At 37.0% G+C, this 20,146-nt stretch overlaps 1 protein-coding gene and 1 pseudogene across 8 annotated transcripts in view; one reads left to right on the top strand and one right to left on the bottom strand.

Annotated features, from left to right (window-relative positions):
* The window catches only part of SENP7 (SUMO specific peptidase 7), a 153,280-nt gene that overhangs the window by 52,039 nt on the left and 81,095 nt on the right, over positions 1-20,146 (bottom strand). For 5 of the 8 annotated variants that reach the window (XM_047100010.1, XM_047100011.1, XM_047100012.1 and 2 more), the window contains one exon: positions 17,008-17,202. The exons of the other annotated variants lie outside the window; for them this stretch is intronic. In XM_047100010.1, the coding sequence (XP_046955966.1) occupies positions 17,008-17,202 (195 nt within the window). The remainder of the gene's footprint in view (positions 1-17,007; positions 17,203-20,146) is intronic. 8 annotated transcript variants of the gene reach the window in all.
* Positions 20-8,328, top strand: LOC124526505 (U1 small nuclear ribonucleoprotein C-like; annotated as a pseudogene).

Genomic DNA, 20,146 nt, shown 5'->3' with positions numbered 1-20,146 from the left:
CAGGAAATCGATCTGTGGAATGGCAGAAGAATCCCCATGGTTGGAGGAAGACAGAGTAGCAGGTGCAAGGCATGTGGAAGTGAATTGGGGAAGAAAAAAATGGCGGTGCCACGAGGGGGAGCAAACCCTTTCCGTGCAAACACAGAAGGGAGAAAAAGTGAGAGGATTTGGGAAAGCATGGCATCTGCTTTGCACAAGATGAAAACCTCTCTGGACCATGGACTGGGGAGCAAGAAGTATTGAGTGTCACAGGGTTTTTTTCACAAAGAGACTTTGGAGTTCAAACTCTGATTTTGGAAGTGAGTGATTTTCTCCAGAATGTAGCTGGGGCATGCACTGCTGGGGAGGAAGGAGGTGGAGCCAGAGCGCATAGTGTGGTGTAGGGATCTCCAGGGTGCACTAGCAGAAAACATTCCCCTTCCTGGAGTATTTTTGGAAGAGGTTCCCTCCCAGGGACACAAGACCTTGTAGGTGCCAACAAAAGGTCTTTCGTTAGCAGGGGACAGAGACACAACAAGAAAGAGAAACTTTGCTGCTTTTAGCGGTGCTACACCATAGATTCCACACACTGCACAGGCGTGGGACTATTTTTCAAAGAAAAAGGACTTCAGACACAGTGTAGAGAGGCTCTACTCGGGAACAGGGAGGCGGTACAGGGTCCATTAAGACTTCCAGTTTTGGGGTGACTAGATGGAGTAGTCAGTTAAGCCTCCAAATCTTGGTTTTAGCTCAGGTCATGATCTAGTGGTTCATGAGATCGACTGTCAGCACTGAGCCTGCTTATGCCAAGAAACTGCTTACTCCCAGGGCAAGACTGACTCTGAGCCAACACAGGGGCCTCTCCTCCAGAAGACCAGGACAGTCAGCACCCCACATGCACCAAGTGTACTGAAATTGAGTGCTTCATAACATCACCTGCAGTTCTAGCGGAAATAGACCAAGGCTAATCATTTTTTCTTTTTTGTCTTCCTTATTCTTTCTTTTCTATTGGAATCAGGCTAAGAATTTCTTGTTTGTTATTTTTTTATCTCTCTTTTTTTCTTTTTATTGGATCAGGCTTCTTTTTTTTTTTCCCTTTCTTTTTCTTTGGAATCAATCTTAAAGTTTTTTGATTCTCTGGTTGGATTTTTTTCCCTTTTCTTTTCCTTTTTTTGGGATCAGGTTTGGTTATTTTTTTTCCCTTTTTTCCAGGCTTTTCTTAACAAACAAATCAGCTTCATTAGGCTTATTTTAACACACAAATCAAAGCACACCTAGTTAAACGTCCAAACACTTCCCAATGCAAGCAAGTTGGGGCTCTGCAGAAGACTGGCCAGTGGGAAAGAGCAGCCAAAACACAACAGCAGAATGCACACACCATACACCATAAACACTTCGTGAAGTGCCAGGCCCTGGTCAGCGTACGACTTCTTTTTAATACAGCATTATTCTCAGGTGAGGGAACATAACACGCTTTTAAAACACACAAAAGACAGAAACAGCAAAAATGACAAGATGGAAAAATTCTCCCCAAAAGAAAGGTCAGGAAGAAATCACAGCCAGGAACTTGCTCAAAAGAGATATAAGGAATATATCTGAACAAGAATTTAGAATAACAGTTATAAGATTACTAGCTGGGCTTGAAAAAAGCATAGAACACACCAGACAAACTCTTGCTGTGGAGATCAAAGACCTAAAAACTAGTCAGGCTAAAATAAAAAAATGCTATAATTGAGATGCAAAACCAAGTGGATATAGTCACAAGGATTGAAGAAGCAGAGTAGAGAATAGTGAGAAAGAAGATAAAATTATATGAAGCTGAAAAGAAGAGGGAAAGATCACTAGTGGAGAGTTAGAGAACTTAGTGATTCCATAAAATGAAGTCACATCCATATCGTAGCACTCCCAGAAGAAGAGTGAGAAAAAGGGACAGAAGATTTATTTGAACAAACTATAGCTGAGAACTTCCCTAATATGGGGAGGGAAACAGATATTCAAGTCCAAGAGGCACAGAAAACTCCCCTCAAAATAAAAAAAAATGGGTCAACACCACAACATATCATAATGAAACTTGCAAAATACAAAGATAAAGAGAGAATTCCTAAAGCAGCTAAGGACAACACATCCTTAACCAAAAGGGTAGACACATAAGATTAGCAGACTTGTCCACTGACACCTGGCAGGCCAGAAGGAAGTGGCAGGAAATATTCAGTGTGCTAAAGAGGAAAAATACGCAACCAAGAATTCTTTATCCAGCAAGGTTGTAATTCAGAATAGAAGGCAAGACAAAGAGTTTCCCAGACAAACAAAACTAAAGGAGTTCATGACCACTAAACCAGCCCTGTAAGAAATTTTAAGGGGGACTGAGTAGAGGGGGGAAAAAAAAGGAGAAGAAGGTGACCAAAGAAACAAAGATTACAAATGACCATAGAACATCACCAGAAACACAACTTCACAGGTTAATACAATGGCACTAAATCCATATTTTTCAAAAACCACTCTGAATGTAAATAGACTAAATGCTCCAATCAAAAGACACAGGGTATCAGAATGAATTAAAGAAAAAAAAGATGCATCTATGTGCTGCCTATAAGAGACTCATTTTAGACCTAAAGACACATGCAGATTGAATATAAGGGGATGTAGAACTATCCTGCTAATGTAGGACATCATGCTAATGGACATCAAAAGAAATCCAGAATAGTCATACTTACACCAAACTAGATTTTAAAACAGAGACTGCAGGGGCGCCTGGGTGGCTTAGTCAGTTAAGTGGCTGACTTCAGCTCAGATCGTGATCTCATAGTTCATGGGTTTGAGCCCCGCATCAGGCTCTGTGCTGACAGCTCAGAGCCTGGAGCCTGCTTCAGATTCTGTGTCTCCCTCTCTCTCTCTATCCCTCCCTGCTCGCACTCTGTCTCTCTCTCTCAAAAATAAATAAACATTGAAGAAAAAAAAAAAGACTGCAACAAGAGATGAGGAAGGGCACTAAATCATAATTAAGGGTCTATCCATCAAGATCTAACAATTGTAAATATTTATTCCCCCAACTTGGATGCATCCAAATATATAAATCAATTAATCACAAAAATGAAGAGATTAATTGATAATAACACAGTAATCGTAGGGGACTTTAATACCCCACTAACAACAATGGACAGATCATCTAAGCAGAAAATCCACAAGGAAGACATGGCTTTGAATGACACACTGGACTGAATGGATTTAACAGATATCATCAGAACATTTCACCCTAAAACAACAGAATACACATGCTTCTCGAATGTTCATGGAACATTCTCTACAACAGATCACATACTGGGTCACAAATCAGCCCTCAACAGGTATAAAAAGATTGAGATCATACCATCCATATTTTCAGACCACAACAATATGAAACGTGAAACCAACCACATGAAAAAATTTAGAAAACTCTCAAATACATGGAGGTTAAAGGACATCCTACCAAAGAATGAATGGGTTAACCAGGAAATTAAAGAAGAAATAAAAAGATACATGGAAGCAAACGAAAATGAAAACAAAACAGTCCAAATCCTTTAGGATGTAACAAAGGCAGTCCTAAGAGGAAAGTATATTGCAATTCAGGTCTATCTCAAGAAGCAAGAAAGGTCCCAAATACACAATCTAAACTTACATCTAGAGATGTAAAGAAAAGAAACAGCAAATGAAGCCTAAAGCTAGCAGAAGGTAAATAATAAAGACTAGAGCAGAAATAAACAATATAGAAACAAACAAACAAACAACTGTAGAACATATCAACGAAACTAAGAGCTGGCTCTTTGAAAGAATAAGCAAAATTGATAAACCCATAGCCAGACTTTTCAAAAAGAAAAGACTTATCAAAAAGAAAAGAGAAAGGACCCAAACAGATAAAATCATGAATGAAAGAGAGATCACAACCAATACCACAGATATATAAACAATTATGAAAGAATACTATGAAAAATTATATTTCAACAAACTGGACAATCTGGAAAAAATGCACAAATATCTGGAAACATACAAATTACCAAAACCAAAACAGGAAGAAATAGAAAGTTTGAACAGACCCATTAACAGGCAAGGAAACTGAATCAGTAATCAAAAATTTCAAACATGAGTCCTGAGCCAGACGTCTTCCCAGGGGAATTCTATCAGACATTTAAAGAAGAATTAATACCTATTCTTCTCAACAAACAGAAATGGAAGGAAAGCTTCCAAACTGATTCTATGAAGCCAGCATTACCATGATTCCAAAACAAGACAAAGATCCCAGTAAAAAGAAGAATTACAGGCCAATATCCCTGATAAACATGAATATAAAAATTCTCAACAAGATACTAGCAAACTGAACCAACAGTACATTAAAAGAATTATTCACCATGATCAAGTGGGATTTATTCCTGGGCTGCAGGGCTGATTCAATATTTGTAAGTCAATCAATGTGATACACCACATTAACTAAGAAAGGATAAGAACCACATGATCCTCTCAATAGATACAGAAAAAGCAATTAACAAAATACAGGATTCTATCCTGATAAAAACCCTCAAGAAAGTAGGGATACAAGAAATATACCTTAACATCATAAAGGCCACATACGAAAGACTCACAGCTAATATCCTCAATGGGGAAAAACTCAGAGCTTTCCCTTTAAGGTCAGTAACACGACAGGGATGTCCACTCTTACCACTGTTGTCACATAGTATTGGAAGTCTCAGCTTCAGCAGTCAGATAACAAAAAGAAATAAAGGCATATAGATCAGCAAGGAAGAAGTCAAACTCTCACTCTTCGCAAATGACATGATACTCTATGTGGAAAACCCAAAAGACTCCATAGAAAACCTGCTAGACCTGATACATGAATTCAGTAAAGTTGCAGGATATAAATCAACATACAGAAATCAATTACATTTCTATACACCAATAATGAAGCAGCAGAAACAGAAATCAAGGAATCGACCCCAGGTATAATTGCACCAAAAACCCTAAGATATCCAGGAATAAACCTAACCAAAGAGGTAAAAGATCTGTATGCTGAAAACTATAGAAAGCTTATGAAAGAAACTGAAGATACAAAGAAATGGAAAAACATCCTATGCTTATGGATTGGAAGAACAAATATTGTTAAAATGTTTATACCACCCAAAGTAATCTACACATTCAATGCAACCCCTATCAAAATAACACCAGTGTTCTTTACAGAACTAAAACAAACAATCTTAAAATTTGTATGGAACCAGAAAATACCCCAAATAACCTAAGTAGTGTTGAAAAAGAAAACCAAATCTGGGGCTGCCTGGGTGGCTTAGTTAGTTGGGCATCCAACTTCGGCTCGGGTCATTATCTAGTGGTTTGTGAGTTTGAGTCCCACATCAGGCTCTGTGCTGACAGCTCGGAGCCTGGAGCCTGCTTCAGATTCTATGTCTCCTCCTCTCTCTGCCCTCCAATGCTCATGCTCTCTCTCTGTCTCTCAATAATAAATAAACGTTAAAAAATTTTTAAAAAAAGAGGAAGGAAGGAAGGAAGGAAGGAAGGAAGGAAGGAAGGAAGGAAGGAAGGAAGGAAGGAAGAAAGAAAGAAAGAAAGAAAGAAAGAAAGAAAGAAAGAAAGAAAGAAAGAAAACCAAAACTGGAGGCGTCACAATTCCGGAGTTCAAAATGTATTACAAAGCTATAATCATCAACACAATATGGTAATGGCACAAACACAGACACAGAGATCAATGGAACAGAGGAGAGAGCCCCAAAAAGGACCCACAAATATACGGCCAACTACTCTTTGAAAAAGCAGGAAAGAATATCCAATGGACAAAAGATAGTCTCTTCAGCAAATGGTGCTGGGAAAACTGGACAGCCACATGCAGAAGTATAAAACTGGACCACTTTCTTACATCATACACAAAAATAAACTCAAAATGGATGAAAGAACTAAATGTTAAGACAGGAAACCATCAAAATCCTAGAGAAGAAAACAGGCAGCCACCTCTTTGACCTCGGCCACAGCAACTTCTTTCTAGACACGTCTCCGGAGGCAAGGGAAACAAAAGTGAAAATGATGATGGATGGATGGAAAAAGATAATGGATGAAGAAAATATAAGACACAAAAATGAACTACTGGACCTCATCAAGATAAAAAGCTTATGCACAGTGAAGGAAACACTCAAACAAACTAAAAGGCTACCTACAGAATGGGAGAAGATATTTGCAAATGACGTACCAGATAAATGGTTAGTATCCAAAATCTATAAAGAACTTATCAAACTCAACACCCAAAAAACAAATAATCCAATGAAGCACTTGACAGAAGACACGAATAGACACTTTTCCAAAGAAGACGTCCAGGTAGCCAGCAGACACATGAAAAGATGTTCAACTTCACTCGTCAAGGAAATATAAATCAAAACCACAATGAGATACCACCTCATACCCATCAGAATGGCTAAAATTAACAACTCAGGCAACAAGAGACGTTGGCAAGGATGCAGAGAAAGGGGGTTCCCCTTTTGCACTGCTGGTGGGAATGCAAACTAGTGAAGCCACTCTGGAAAACAGTATGGAAGTTCCTCAAGAAGTTAAAAATAGAACTACCTTACGACCCAGCAATTGCACTACTAGGTATTTATCCAAAAGATACAAAAATGCTGAATCAAAGGTGCACAATGCACCCTGATGTTTACAGCAGCACTACCAATAATAGCCAAATTATGGAAATAGCCCAAATGTCCATCAACTGATAAATGGATAAAGAACAGGTTGTGTATGTATGTGTGTGTGTGTGTGTGTGTATGTATGTGTATATATATATATTTTTATTATATATATTTATTTATAAATATATTATATTATAATATAAATACATTATTATAATATATATTATATAATATTATATAAATATTATTATAATATAATATAAATATATTATAATATTATAATATTATAATATAAATAAGTATAATATAAATATATTATTATTTATTATATATATATTTACACACACCCACATACATATACACAATGGAATATTACTTGGTGATCAAAAAGAATGAGATCTTGCCATTTGCAACAATGTGGATGGAACTAGAGTGCATTATGCTAAGCAAAATAAGTCAGAGAAAAGACAAATATGATTTCACTCATATGTGGAATTTAAGAAACAAATCAGATGAACACAGGGGAAGGGACAGAAAAATTAGTTTTTAACAGACAAGAAGGTAAACCATAAGAGACTCTTAAAGACAGAGCTCAAACTGAGGGTTGCTGGAGGGGAGGTCGGTGGGGGGATGGGCTAGATGGGTGATGGGCATTAAGGAGGGCCCTTGTTGGGATGAGCACTGGGTGTTGTGTGTGTGTGTGTGTGTGTGTGTGTGTGTGTGTGTGTGTGTGTATATATGATGAACCACTACATTCTATTCCTGAAACCAACACTATACTATATTAACAAATAACTAACTTGAATTTAAATTTTTTTTTAAAGGAAAAAAATTAAAAACAGAACTGACATATGTTCCAGCTTTTTCACTTCTGGGTATTTGTGCTTAGGAAAACAAAATCATTACCTCAAAAAGATATCTGTGCCCCAATGTTCAGTGCAGTGCAATTTACAAGAGACAAGACATGGAAACAACCTAAATGTCCACTAAAAGATGAATGGATGAAGAAAATATAAGACACATACACAGGAATACTATTCAGCCACAAAAAAAAAAAAAAAAAAAAAAGCCTGACATATACAGTAACATGGATGGAACTTGAGGGCATTACGCCAAGTGAAATAAATCAAAAAGAGAAAGACAAATACTGTATGATCTCACTTTTGTGTAAAACCTTGAAAAAAAAATGGGAGGGACTGGCCAATGGCCTACAGAGCAACACATCTAAGTTCTACTGTAACTACTGCAACACATACCTCAACCATGACTCTCCATCTGTGAGAAAGACACAGAGCAGTGGTAGGAAACACAAAGAGAATGTGAAAGACTACTATCAGAAATGGATGGAAGAGCAGGCTCAGAGCCTGATCAACAAAACAGCTGCTACATTTCAACGAGGAAAGATATCTCCTACTTTATTCTCTGTTCCTCCTCCTAAGGGGCAATGATCCCACCTCCTCCCAGTCTCTTGGGTCTTCCTTGCCCTGGTATGATGCCAGCACCTCATATGGGGGCCCTTCCATGATGCCAATGATGGGTCCTCCTCCTCCTGGGATGATGCCAGTGGGACCTGCTCCTGGAATGAGGCCACCTATGTGAGGCCAATTGCCAATTATGCCTGAGCCCCCAATGATGAGACCTCCCTACCTATCCCATGATGGTGCCTAGTTGGCCAGGAAAGAGTCAACAAGACTGATAAGGAGAAATGTGAACATCTTTATATCCATTTTATATTACATGTTCTACTTCACCAGTAGATCATGGTGCTGTGACTCTGGGTGTTTTCTAACAGCATGACAAGGAAGGCTTGCTCTCCCTTCCTATCAAAGACAGAATTGTTTTGGCAGGGGAGTAGTGGAACAAAAAAAAAAAGCAATTATCAATTTTTATTTGTATTGTGAAATGTGAAAATAAAATTGTCAACTGTTTTAGTCAAAAAAAAAAACCCACACATCTAGATACAGTCAATAGATTGGTAGTTTTAGGGAATGGGGGGGGGGGGTTGGAGAGAAGAGAAGGTATTAAAAAGGTACAACTTTCTAGTATTAAGACAAGTAAGTGCTAAGGGTGTAACATACATACAGCATAGTGACTATAGTAAACAACAGTGTATTGTGTATTTGAAAGTTGCTAAAACAGATCTTCAAAGTTCTCATCACAAGAAATTTAATAACTATATGCATGCTGATGAATGTTAACTAAATTTATTGTATTAATATCACAATATAGGGGCACCTGGGTGGCTGGGTCAGTTGGGCATCCGACTCTTGATTTCAGCTCAGGTCATGATCCCAGGGTCAAGGGATCAAGCCACAAACTGGGCTCCACACTGAGCATGGAACCTGCTTAAGATTCTTTTTTCTTTCCCTCTGCTCATTTCCCCCACTTGTGTGTGCTCTCTCTCTCTCTAAAATAATAATAGTTTCACAATATAAACATACATAAAATGGTGATATTGTATACCTAAAGCTAATACAATGTTCTGTCAATAATATATCAGCAAAATTAATTTTTAAAAATAAATTGATAGAAAACACTGGGAAAGTAATTTGGTATTAATTAAAATAGACAGAGAATGAATTAAATCTTTATACACACAATACTCTAACTCATAATAATTATTATTAACAAAACAACTCATAATGGTTGTATTAAACTAGGCCAAAAATTTTAACGTTTATTTATTTTTTAGACAGAGAGAGACAGAGCATGAACGGGGGGAGGGGCAGAGAGAGAGGGAGACACAGAATCAGAAACAGGCTCCAGGCTCTGAGCCATCAGCCCAGAGCCTGACGCGGGGCTCGAACTCACGGACCGCGAGATCGTGACCTGGCTGAAGTCGGCCGCTTAACCAACTGCGCCACCCAGGCGCCCCGTAGGCCAAAAAGTTTAAATAAAAAAACTATATAAAATTACTAACCTATATTATTCTCTTATAATAAAAAATATTATATAGTATTTGCTGCATTTTCAACACTATTCAAGAACATGGAAATTTTTACATCATTTATAAGCACTAAAAAATTCAGATACCAAGAATAACTCAAGGATCCCTGTGCAGTAAACTATAAAACATACACCAAGTGATCACAGGAAGACTGTGGAGTCAGAACCACCTACCATCGTCCCACCTACACAACATCTACACTAGCAGAATCTGTCTGTGCAACTATTTTGGGATTCTAGAGTCTATTGAAGGCCTGCAACTACTAGTCAAAAGATTCAACCGCAAGTCACAGTTAATTTCGGTCAATTTGAGCTCCAACAGTGGTAGCAGTGACTCAGTCCCCTACCCCTAGCAACAAAGTAAGCAGCAAAGCTTGAGTTCTTAAAATAGTTTGCACAGGCTTGCAATCACCAAGGTAAGCAAGAGGAACCTTATTCTCCAAATATTGGGAATCTGTATTCTGATCACTGATTGCTATTTCTGTTCATGGATGAGCAGACATAGAGAAAGGCAGCCAGTGTTGCAGCAACCACCACCATTGTTACAACACTTATGACCTCCAAGAGACTTAAAGAGTTAGACCTATTTTATCTACTCCCCCCCTTTAATTTTTCCCCTTTTCTCTTTTTGGAAACCAAACATTTAAGGATTGTGATTGTTAGAAAGTAATCACATACATGAGGGAATTCAGAAAGGCACAAACATTACTACAAGGGGTGCCTGGGTGGCTCAGTCAGTTAAGTGTCCAACTTCAGCTCAGGTCCTGATCTCACAGCTTGTGAGTGTGAGCCTGAGTGTGAGCTCCACATCGTGCTCTGTGCTGACAGCTCAGAGCCCAGAGGCTGCTTCAGATTCTGTCTCAGTCTCTCTGCCCCTCCCCTGCTTGCACACTCTCTTTCCCTGTCTCTCTCAAATATAAACATTAAAAAAAAAATTACTACAAAAAGACCAAGCTTATAAAGGACCTGGGAAGATCTTATATTTATACATCAAGCTGATGTGTGGAACAGAGTCATGTGAACAATAAAGAACAAGAGAGAGAGAGAGAGAAGAAGGAAGGAAAAGAGTGAAAGAGGGAGGGAGGGAGAGAAAGAGGAGAAGGAAGGAAGGAAGGAAGGAAGGAAGGAAGGAAGGAAGGAAGGAAGGAAGGAAAGAAGGGAGGGAGGGAGGGAGGGAGGGAGGGAGGAAAAAAAGCAGCAAACCCTTGGGAAGGGGAAGAATCAGATTTCCAGACTTACCACATAATAAGATTGAAATGTTGCATTTTCAACAACACCAAAAAAATCACAAGGCATACAAACAGGAAACCATGGATGATTCAAAATGAAAAAAAAAAAAAAATCAACAGAACATGTCCCTGAAAAAAATTCAGAAAGCAGACTCAAGAGAAGAAAAAGACATTACAACAACTGTCTTAAAGATCATCAAAAAGCTACAAAAAAAAAAAAAAAAAGGAAGTCTTGGACAGTCAACAAAATGATTAATGGGTAAACAAAAATATCAAGAAGCAAAATATATAAATAAATCAAAAGGAAATTCTGGAGTTAAAAAGTATAATAACTAAAATTAAAAACTCATGGGGCACCTGGCTGGATCAGTTGGGAGAACATGAGACTCTTAATCTTGGGGTTATGAGTTCAAGCCCCACATTGGGCAGAGAGATTACTTAAATAAACTTTAAAAAAGCAGATTCGAACCGGCAGAAGAAATAGTTCATCATCAACCCTGAGTTTGGGAATGGGAATGGGAATGGGAATGGGAATGGGAATGGGAATGGGAATGGGAATGGGAATGGGAATGGAAAAGGGAAAGGGAAAGGGAAAGGGAAAGGGAAAGGGAAAGGGAAAGGGAAAGGGAAAGGGAAAGGGAAAGGGAAAGGGAAAGGGAAAGGGAAAGGGAAAGGGAAGGAAGGACAGGAAGAGAACTTGAATATATGATCATGGAAATTATCAAATCTGAGGATCAAAAAAATTTTGAAAAAAGTGAATAGAGCCTAAGGGACCTGTGGGACAACAACAAGCAGACCAATATATGCAATACTGGTATCTCAGTAGAGAAAAAATAAAGGAGAAGAGAAATTACTGAAATAAATAATCACAAAAAAATTCCAAATTTGATGAAAGACATGAATACAAACATCCAAGAAGTCCAAAGAACTATAAGCAGAATAAACTCAATGAGACCTGTACCAAGAAACATTATAATCAAGTTGTCAGAAGACAAAGACAAAGAATCTTGAAGGCACCAAGAAAGAAGCGACTCATCACATACCAAGGACACTCCATATGATTATGAGAGTTCTCATCACTAACCATAGTAGTCAGAAGGCATTGGGTTGGTATATTCAAAGTACTGAATAAAAAAAACCTGTCAACTAGAAATCCTGTATCTGGCAAAACTATTCTTTTTCCAGTTCCTTAAGTTGTAAAGTCAGGTTGTTGATTTGAGATATTTCTTCTTTTTTAATGTAAGCATCTACAGCTATACATTTATTTTGCCTTTAGCACTGCTTTTAATGCATACCATATGTTTTGATATGCTATATTTTCATTTTCTTTCATTCTTAACCATTTTTTAATTTCCTTGTGATTTCTTCTTCGACCCATTGGTTGCTTTAAGTATGTTAATTTCCACAAACTTGTGAGTTTCCCAGTTTTCCTTCCATTAATAATTTCTAACTTCATATCATATGGTCAGAGAACAATGGGAGAAAATATTTCAAAATCATATTTCTGACAAGAAATTAATATTCAGAATATATAGAGAACTCCTAAAACTCAAAAGTAAAACACAACCTAATTCATCAAAGGGCACAGGACTTGAACAGACATTTCTCCAAAGATATATGAACGGCCAATAAGCACATGAAAAGATGCTCAGCATCACTAATCATTAGGGAAACCCATAACAAAACCACAATGAGCTATCATGTCACACCCATTAGGATGACTATTACATAAAAACAGAAAACAAGTTTTAACAAGGATGTGGAAAAATTGGGACCCCTAACCACTGTTAATGGCAATGTAAAATGGTGCAGCTACTATACAAAAGAGTAATGGTGGTGCCTCAAAAATTACTAACAGAATTACTATATGATCCAGAAATCCCACTTCTGGGTAGATATGCAAAAGAACTTATAAGTAGGGATAGAGATGCCTGCATACCAGTGTTCATAACAGTGTTATTCACAACAGCAAAAAGGTGAAAGCCACCCAACCATCCAAAGACATTTATACCAGACTACAGAGAGGCAAAAAAAAAAAAAAAAAAGGAATTAGAACTTCAATTAGGAAAGTGATCCCCAGACTGTTGTTCTGGGTCTGTCACCTCATCTACATCATCACAAATTAAGACACCGGTTGACTAACCTATTTCTGTACTTGGGGTTGAAGAGGTCTTTCCAAGGATAAACCAAAACACAGGGGTCAAGCCCTAACATATTTTTTATAAAATAAAATTTAAAAAAATTATACTACAGAAGATACTATAAACAAAGTAAAATTAACAAACAGGAAACTTGAAAAATTTTTTCCAACACACCGGTAACAAAGAGTTAATACCTTTATTAAGAGTTCTTACAAGTCAGTAAGAAGCAGAACACCTGAATACATACAAAGACTACAGAGAAAACTTATATAAAAAATACAAAATCCATCTTCACTAAAAATAAAAAAAATGGCTGAAATGAAAACAATTTTATGTAAAGTTATATTTATTTTTATCAATAGAGTCTGAAAAAAATTTTCTTTTTAACATTTATTTATTTTTGAGACACAGAGAGAGCATGAACAGGGGAGGGGCAGAGAGAGAGGGAGAAACAGAATCTGAAACAGGCTCCAGGCTCTGAGCTGTCAGCACAGAGCCCGATGCGGGGCTCGAACTCACGGACCGTGAGATCATGACCTGAGCTGAAGTCGGACGCTTAACCGACTGAGCCACCCAGGCGCCCCTGAAAAAAATTTTCAATGATAACACTTAATTCTGGTTAAATGAATGGCACTATAAGAATTTATAAAAATACACAAACTTACTGTACCAAAGCTATACAGACAAAAAATGAAAAATACCCTAAATGTCCACTCATAAGGAAACACATATTTGTAAAAGTAGATATATCTCAATATATTTATTGGCAAGTTATCAAATTAAAAGAGAAAAGCTAATTCTTTATTCTCCAGCTACCTACGTATTATTGTGATTTACAGATGAGGTAAACTGAGGCACAGAGAAAGAAATTAAGCAAACAGACTGAGATGAATTTCATTTATCACAGTATAATATCACAAATACTTAACAAATTTTAGTTAAAAGTTTTTAAAGAATAATATAAAGTTTAATAATTAAGTATTTTAAAATAATTAATTGCCAACTAGAAAAAACAAATATGCTACTTCAAAGAGATCATTTTAATTCAAATTTCCTATTCATTCGTGATGTTTTTTTACTATTCCTTTATTTTGGGCATAAAACACAATTTCTTTTTCCTGCATAAGTCCATTTAAGTTATTATTATAGTCAACAATAACAGTTCTGAACACTAAAGACAGGCTAAGGCTAAAATAAGACTCTTAGCCTTGGGACACCTGGGTGGCTCAGTCAGTTAAGCAGCCAAATTAGGCTCAGGCCATGATCTGGCAGTTTGTGAGTTCAAGCCCTGCATCAGGTTCTCTGCCATAGCACAGAGCCTGCTTTGGATCCTGTCTCCCTCTCTGTCCCCCTCCCCTCTCTCTCTCTCTCTCTCTCTCTCAAAAATATATAAATAGACTTTTAGCCTTTATAAAACACTTTTCCACAAATATCATAAGGGGCATAAGTGCTAGGTTTTCAAAGAAAACTTCCTCAGTTTTCAGTCATAGCCTCCATTCTCCCACCCACCAATTTTTAGTTGTTATTCGACATTCTATCTTTGTAACAAAGAGCTGACATGTTTACCACATTCTCTGCAATAACAACAATTACAATAATGTCAGAACATGTGTCTCCTAAAAAGATCTACATAATTTATATTTCAATAATTGATTGAAATAGGCAGGCTGGAAAGAGGCTGGTTACAACAAGAGTCCCATCCTTGAGCCTATCCTGTCCATGCTATAGTGAGTTCTAATGGGGCACATCTAACTCAAGTGATGGTATGGCCACACGTGCAATTTATTTCCATAGGGCACTCTGGATTCTCCTCAAAGTGAACTCATCTGAAGGGAAAAGAGAACTAAAGCTTGGTTTAAGGAGTGCAGTACTCCTCCTTAAACCAAATGGTAATACTTAGTATGGCTGTGACAATTGCCTTGGCAGTACTGGTAATGGTAATGGAGTAACAGTGATCTCAGGATCAGACACTAGCATCCTCACCATAGAAGACTTCAGTAGCATCAACATATAGCACCAGCCTTTAATGGTACTTTTGATAAAAGTATCAATAAGAGAGACACAAAAATAATGACTACCACCTATTAAATTTCAAGCATTATATTAAGAACATCACATAGTTATCTCCTTAAATCCGCACAATAATCTTCTAAGATGTGTGTTACTATCTGTGTTTTAAAGATCAAAGTAACTTGCCCAAGGTAAATCAGCATGTTTGCAATACTGATGTCTGGCTCCAAAGTCTATGCCTATTCTAAATGCAACAAACAAAGCAAATAACCACCAAGAAAATGAATTTTCAGAGCCCACATCAAATACCACCTGGAAATTTCATAAATATTTAGGAAGGACTTGAAGAGAGCTAGAATTCTCACTGAATAGATTTTAGGAACAACTAGAAATTTGAGACTTATTATTATTAAATCTTAGCCCCAAATTGGTATAAAACCTGTACAGTACAGATTATAATTTGATGGTTCCATTGAATCCTCATAATAGTGCTATTTTTTTTAACAGTATGAATGTGCACTGATGTCTTTTGAATTCCACAGGGACAGTACATAATAAGTGACTTTTTCTATAGAAAGTATCATCAATAACAAAATTTTTAAATGCATGATGTTTTATGTGCACAAAGAATTCTGACGTGATATTTATTAAAAAGATAATAAATAACTATGTGATGTATAAGGTCGAAGGTCATTTCTCTTCTTCCAACTCAGGAAACCAAAGCTCGAGATTAAATGACATGAACATTAATCCAAGTGCACAAAATTAAAGTTTGTATTTTAGCTAAGTACTGGGCATAAATATAATTAAGACATAATGCTTCTCCTTAAGGAACTCATGGACTAGTAGAGGAGGCAGAAACAAAATAACTATATTACAAACTGATAAGTGCATTTCTAACATCTCTAATTATACCTTAATTTATACATTAAATACATTATTAATTGGATAATGACACTGAAACTCAGTTCTTCTGGTAAATTCAGAAAAAGACCAAATAAAGTATAAAGTTAAAATTGCCATTAATAATTCACTAAGTAGAACTGAAGTGAAACATAAAATATTCTCCAAAAGGAGAAAAATTTGTAAAATTTATAAATTCATAAGAAATAAACAGAGTTTATAAAAATAAAGTGCGTTAGAAATGTAAAAAATTTATTAAAAATCTTTAAAAAGTCAGCTATAAATACTCTTTAATGTAATTAGGCTTACAAGAGAAATACAAACTAGAAGTTACCTTTGGATGGTTCAGGGAAAATTAAAAAAACAAAACAAAACAAAACAAAAAACAAGATTGGATCAATAATTTTTCACTGAGATCAAAACTACTTTATTGTACTAGCAACAAGGCAAGAAATTAAAAAGAGAAGTTCATGGTAAAAGAAAGTTAAGAGATTTAGTAGTATTTATTAACTGACATCCCTTAGCTTTATCCCACAATTTCTTTTATTTACAGTCCCCACAGAAGCATCTCCTATAGGTTAAAACAAAAGCAACTTCAGATTTCCATTTCTCTCACTGGCTCAGCAGGCCATGTTTGTTAATGGAATCTCAAACCATTTTTTTGAGGAACACATTCAGCAATTCATTCAGCAAATATTTACTGAGGACTAAATGCCAGGTCTAGTTCTAGAATCTGGATATAAAAACAGTGACTATGTCAAGATGGAGAGATGGTTGAATGAACAGACCAATAGATGGCCAGATGGATAAATAGGAAAGAGGAGGAAGAGGAACAGAAAAATGTCAGAGGAACAAATCTTAATTATATCACATAAATTGAAATACTGAAATAGGTAACTAAATTTTCATTAAAGTCTACATCTATTTTCCCAAAACACAAGTACAGTGTACTTTCTGAAACTGATTATTAGCCACAGACTGTTGGTTCCAACAGCCATCTCGAGCCACCAGGGGAGAAAAGTCACACTAGCCAACAGAGCACATCTGCCTCACTTTTAGGAATAATGCATCTATAGGGGGAAGAATAGAGAGGTTCATTAGAGTAAATATATTATTTATTTTGAGTAAAGTTATCACTAAACATACCTTTCAGATAAAAAGGAGCTCTTGTGAGGATTTAGATTTTGACAAGACTCTAGGCTGCCATCAGATGATGAAGAAAGCTGCTCTGATTGCAAGTTGTCTGTATCACCCAAACTGGCCTCAGTTACAGATGAGGTCTTTATGTATTTTCTTCCTAACTCCGTTCCCAGGACATTCGTCAATATAACTCTGGGTATCCTGTCACACAAAATAACAAACAGTGTACTGTACTGAGGTTTGCAGTGAAAAATGTATTCTAGGAAGTTGAATTTTCAAACATTTTCATCTATACCACTCTAGAAATCAACCCATAAACACTCAAAATTCTGTATGAACACATTCTTTTTTTTATTTTTAGAAGTACTAGTGTCTTATAAATTGGCGCAGATTAGCCTCCCACAGTAACGGCTTTAACTAAACTAATGGATGCTATTGGGGTGCTTAAAACTTTAATCACTTTTTCTCAAAAAATGCTTTTTCCCCAATAGTTATTAAAAACACAGAGTACTTTAGGGGCGCCTGGGTGGCGCAGTCGGTTAAGCGTCCGACTTCAGCCAGGTCACGATCTCGCGGTCCGTGAGTTCGAGCCCCGCGTCAGGCTCTGGGCTGATGGCTCAGAGCCTGGAGCCTGTTTCCGATTCTGTGTCTCCCTCTCTCTCTGCCCCTCCCCCGTTCATGCTCTGTCTCTCTCTGTCCCAAAAATAAAATAAAACGTTGAAAAAAAAAAAATTAAAAAAAAAAACAACACAGAATACTTTAAACCAATTCAAGAAATCTTTATTCTTCTCATTCAACAGAAAGGTTCTTGATAAATAATTACATACTTGTAATTGGCAAATGAGAAATGCTAAATCCAACAGGAAAGACATCATTCAGATTGCATCTGTGGTAATGATAGATTCCATAAGTAAAACAGCACATATAGTGATTATAATATATATGCTTTATATAACAGCACCAAGGAAGGAGCCAACAAATCAAATGTCTAGATAATTAAAGTGTATTTTTAAAGCTCCACACTTTTTAAAATTGGTGTTCACATCAAAATGTACTACATAAAAGCCTGCTATCTCCTTAAACGGAAGAGGATAATATAATCTTCTCTTGGTTAGCCAACTGTTTTTACAAACACCTTATATACTTTGCCACACTATAATGACGCCCTTAGGCAATTATTTGGCCCTGAACTGACAACCCAAACCAAATTACTGTATTGGTTTTTAGTTCTTGTTACTGAATTTTTTAAGTTTTCCTATCTCCTCTTCATCAGATGTCCCCCTGACTTTATCAATATGTCACCTCCAACACTTTATTGACCCTTTGTGAGAAACAACAAAAAACACTTAGAAAGGGCCTGAGTGCTTCTATTTAAGTGAAACATGTGAGCTTCCCTGTACTTTGTTATATTTGCTGTAGTACCTAGAGGTACTCATTTTCACTACACAGAGGCATTATGTTCTTTTCACTATGTTCTAGACAGCATGGAATTTCAGATCTTGAAAACTTTAAAATAATTTAGTCTTACCTTTATTTTAAATATGAAGAATTCAAATCTCAGAAAAATTAAATGGCTGAAGGTATAACTCTTCCTAGTAGAAGAACCTGGGCCTATTATCTTTTGGTTTCTTTATTTCATTCCATTACAGGTATCCTTAATACTAAGTTGCCAGAGGATCCAGATAACTGAGCTTTTCTATAGATACCGCAGGAAATTCTTGAAAATATGCATTTTCCAGCAGAACCTCCACAAAAAAGTATTGCAATGACTAAGTAGTATGTATGACATAGGGGCGCCTGGGTGGCTCAGTCGGTTGAGCATTTATTTGACTTTGGCTCAGGTCATGATCTCGTGGTTCACGAGTTCAAGCCCCACATCAGGCTCTCTATTGACAGCTCAGAGCCTGGAGCCTGCTTCGGAATCTGAGTCTCCCTTTCTCTGCCCCTCCCCTGCTCATGCTCTGTCTCTCTCTCTCTCTCCCCCCCAAAAATAAATAAACATTAAAAAAAAAAAAAAAGTAGTATGTATGATGTAAAAGCAAAGGCAGGTAGTAAATACGATCCCCTAAACTCAGAGTTTGAGTAAAGAAAAAGTGGGAAAGAAGTTAGCTATCTAGCATAACCACCAATTATAAGGAGGAGAAGGCAGATATATTTTTCTACCTTCTCATATGATTTAAATCTCCAAGGATCCTAGTTGCCATTGTGAGCTTTGTGTATCTGATGCCTGACAGAACCTCCTTAATATCTTGGATCTGAAGTAGGAATGTAAGTAATATAGGACCACTAAGGAGTCTCAAGATTTCTCTTATCTGACCTCACACTAGAAATTGCTATGAAATAAAAAACTTCACTCACTTGGTGCAGCCGCTCTGGAAAGCAGTGTGGAGGTTCCTCAGAAAATTAAAAATAGACCTACCCTATGACCCAGCAATAGCACTGCTAGGAATCTACCCAAGGGATACAGGAGTACTGATGCATAGGGGCACTTGTACCCCAATGTTCACAGCAGCACTCTCAACAATAGCCAAATTATGGAAAGAGCCTAAATGTCCATCAACTGATGAATGGATAAAGAAATTGTGGTTTATATACACAATGGAATACTACGTGGCAATGAGAAAAAATGAAATATGGCCTTTTGTAGCAACGTGGATGGAACTGGAGAGTGTGATGCTAAGTGAAATAAGCCATACAGAGAAAGACAGATACCATATGGTTTCACTCTTATGTGGATCCTGAGAAACTTAACAGGAACCCATGGGGGAGGGGAAGGAAAAAAAAAAAAAAAAAGGACGTTAGAGTGGGAGAGAGCCAAAGCATAAGAGACTGTTAAAAACTGAGAACAAACTGAGGGTTGATGGGGGGTGGGAGGGAGGGGCGGGTGGGTGATGGGTATTGAGGAGGGCACCTTTTGGGATGAGCACTGGGTGTTGTATGGAAACCAAGTTGTCAATAAACTTCATATAAAAAAAAAAAAAACTTCACTCACTAAAAAACTTCAACTATAATTCAATAAAAAAAAAACTCATCTTGTGTTTCTCAATATTTTAGGGAAAATATAGGAATGCTAGCAGAGGCTAGAACTATTTCAGGTTAGAACTATTATTTTCCAGATCAATACCTTAATGTAAATAAGTTTTAT

Source organism: Lynx rufus, unplaced genomic scaffold (assembly GCF_022079265.1).
Source record: "Lynx rufus isolate CCGP_SWC_20201006 ecotype Redwood Valley unplaced genomic scaffold, mLynRuf1.p SCAF_5, whole genome shotgun sequence".
Lineage (NCBI taxonomy): Eukaryota > Metazoa > Chordata > Mammalia > Carnivora > Felidae > Lynx > Lynx rufus.
Note: the sequence above shows the minus strand (reverse complement) of the source record. Positions and strands in the feature narration are given on the sequence as shown.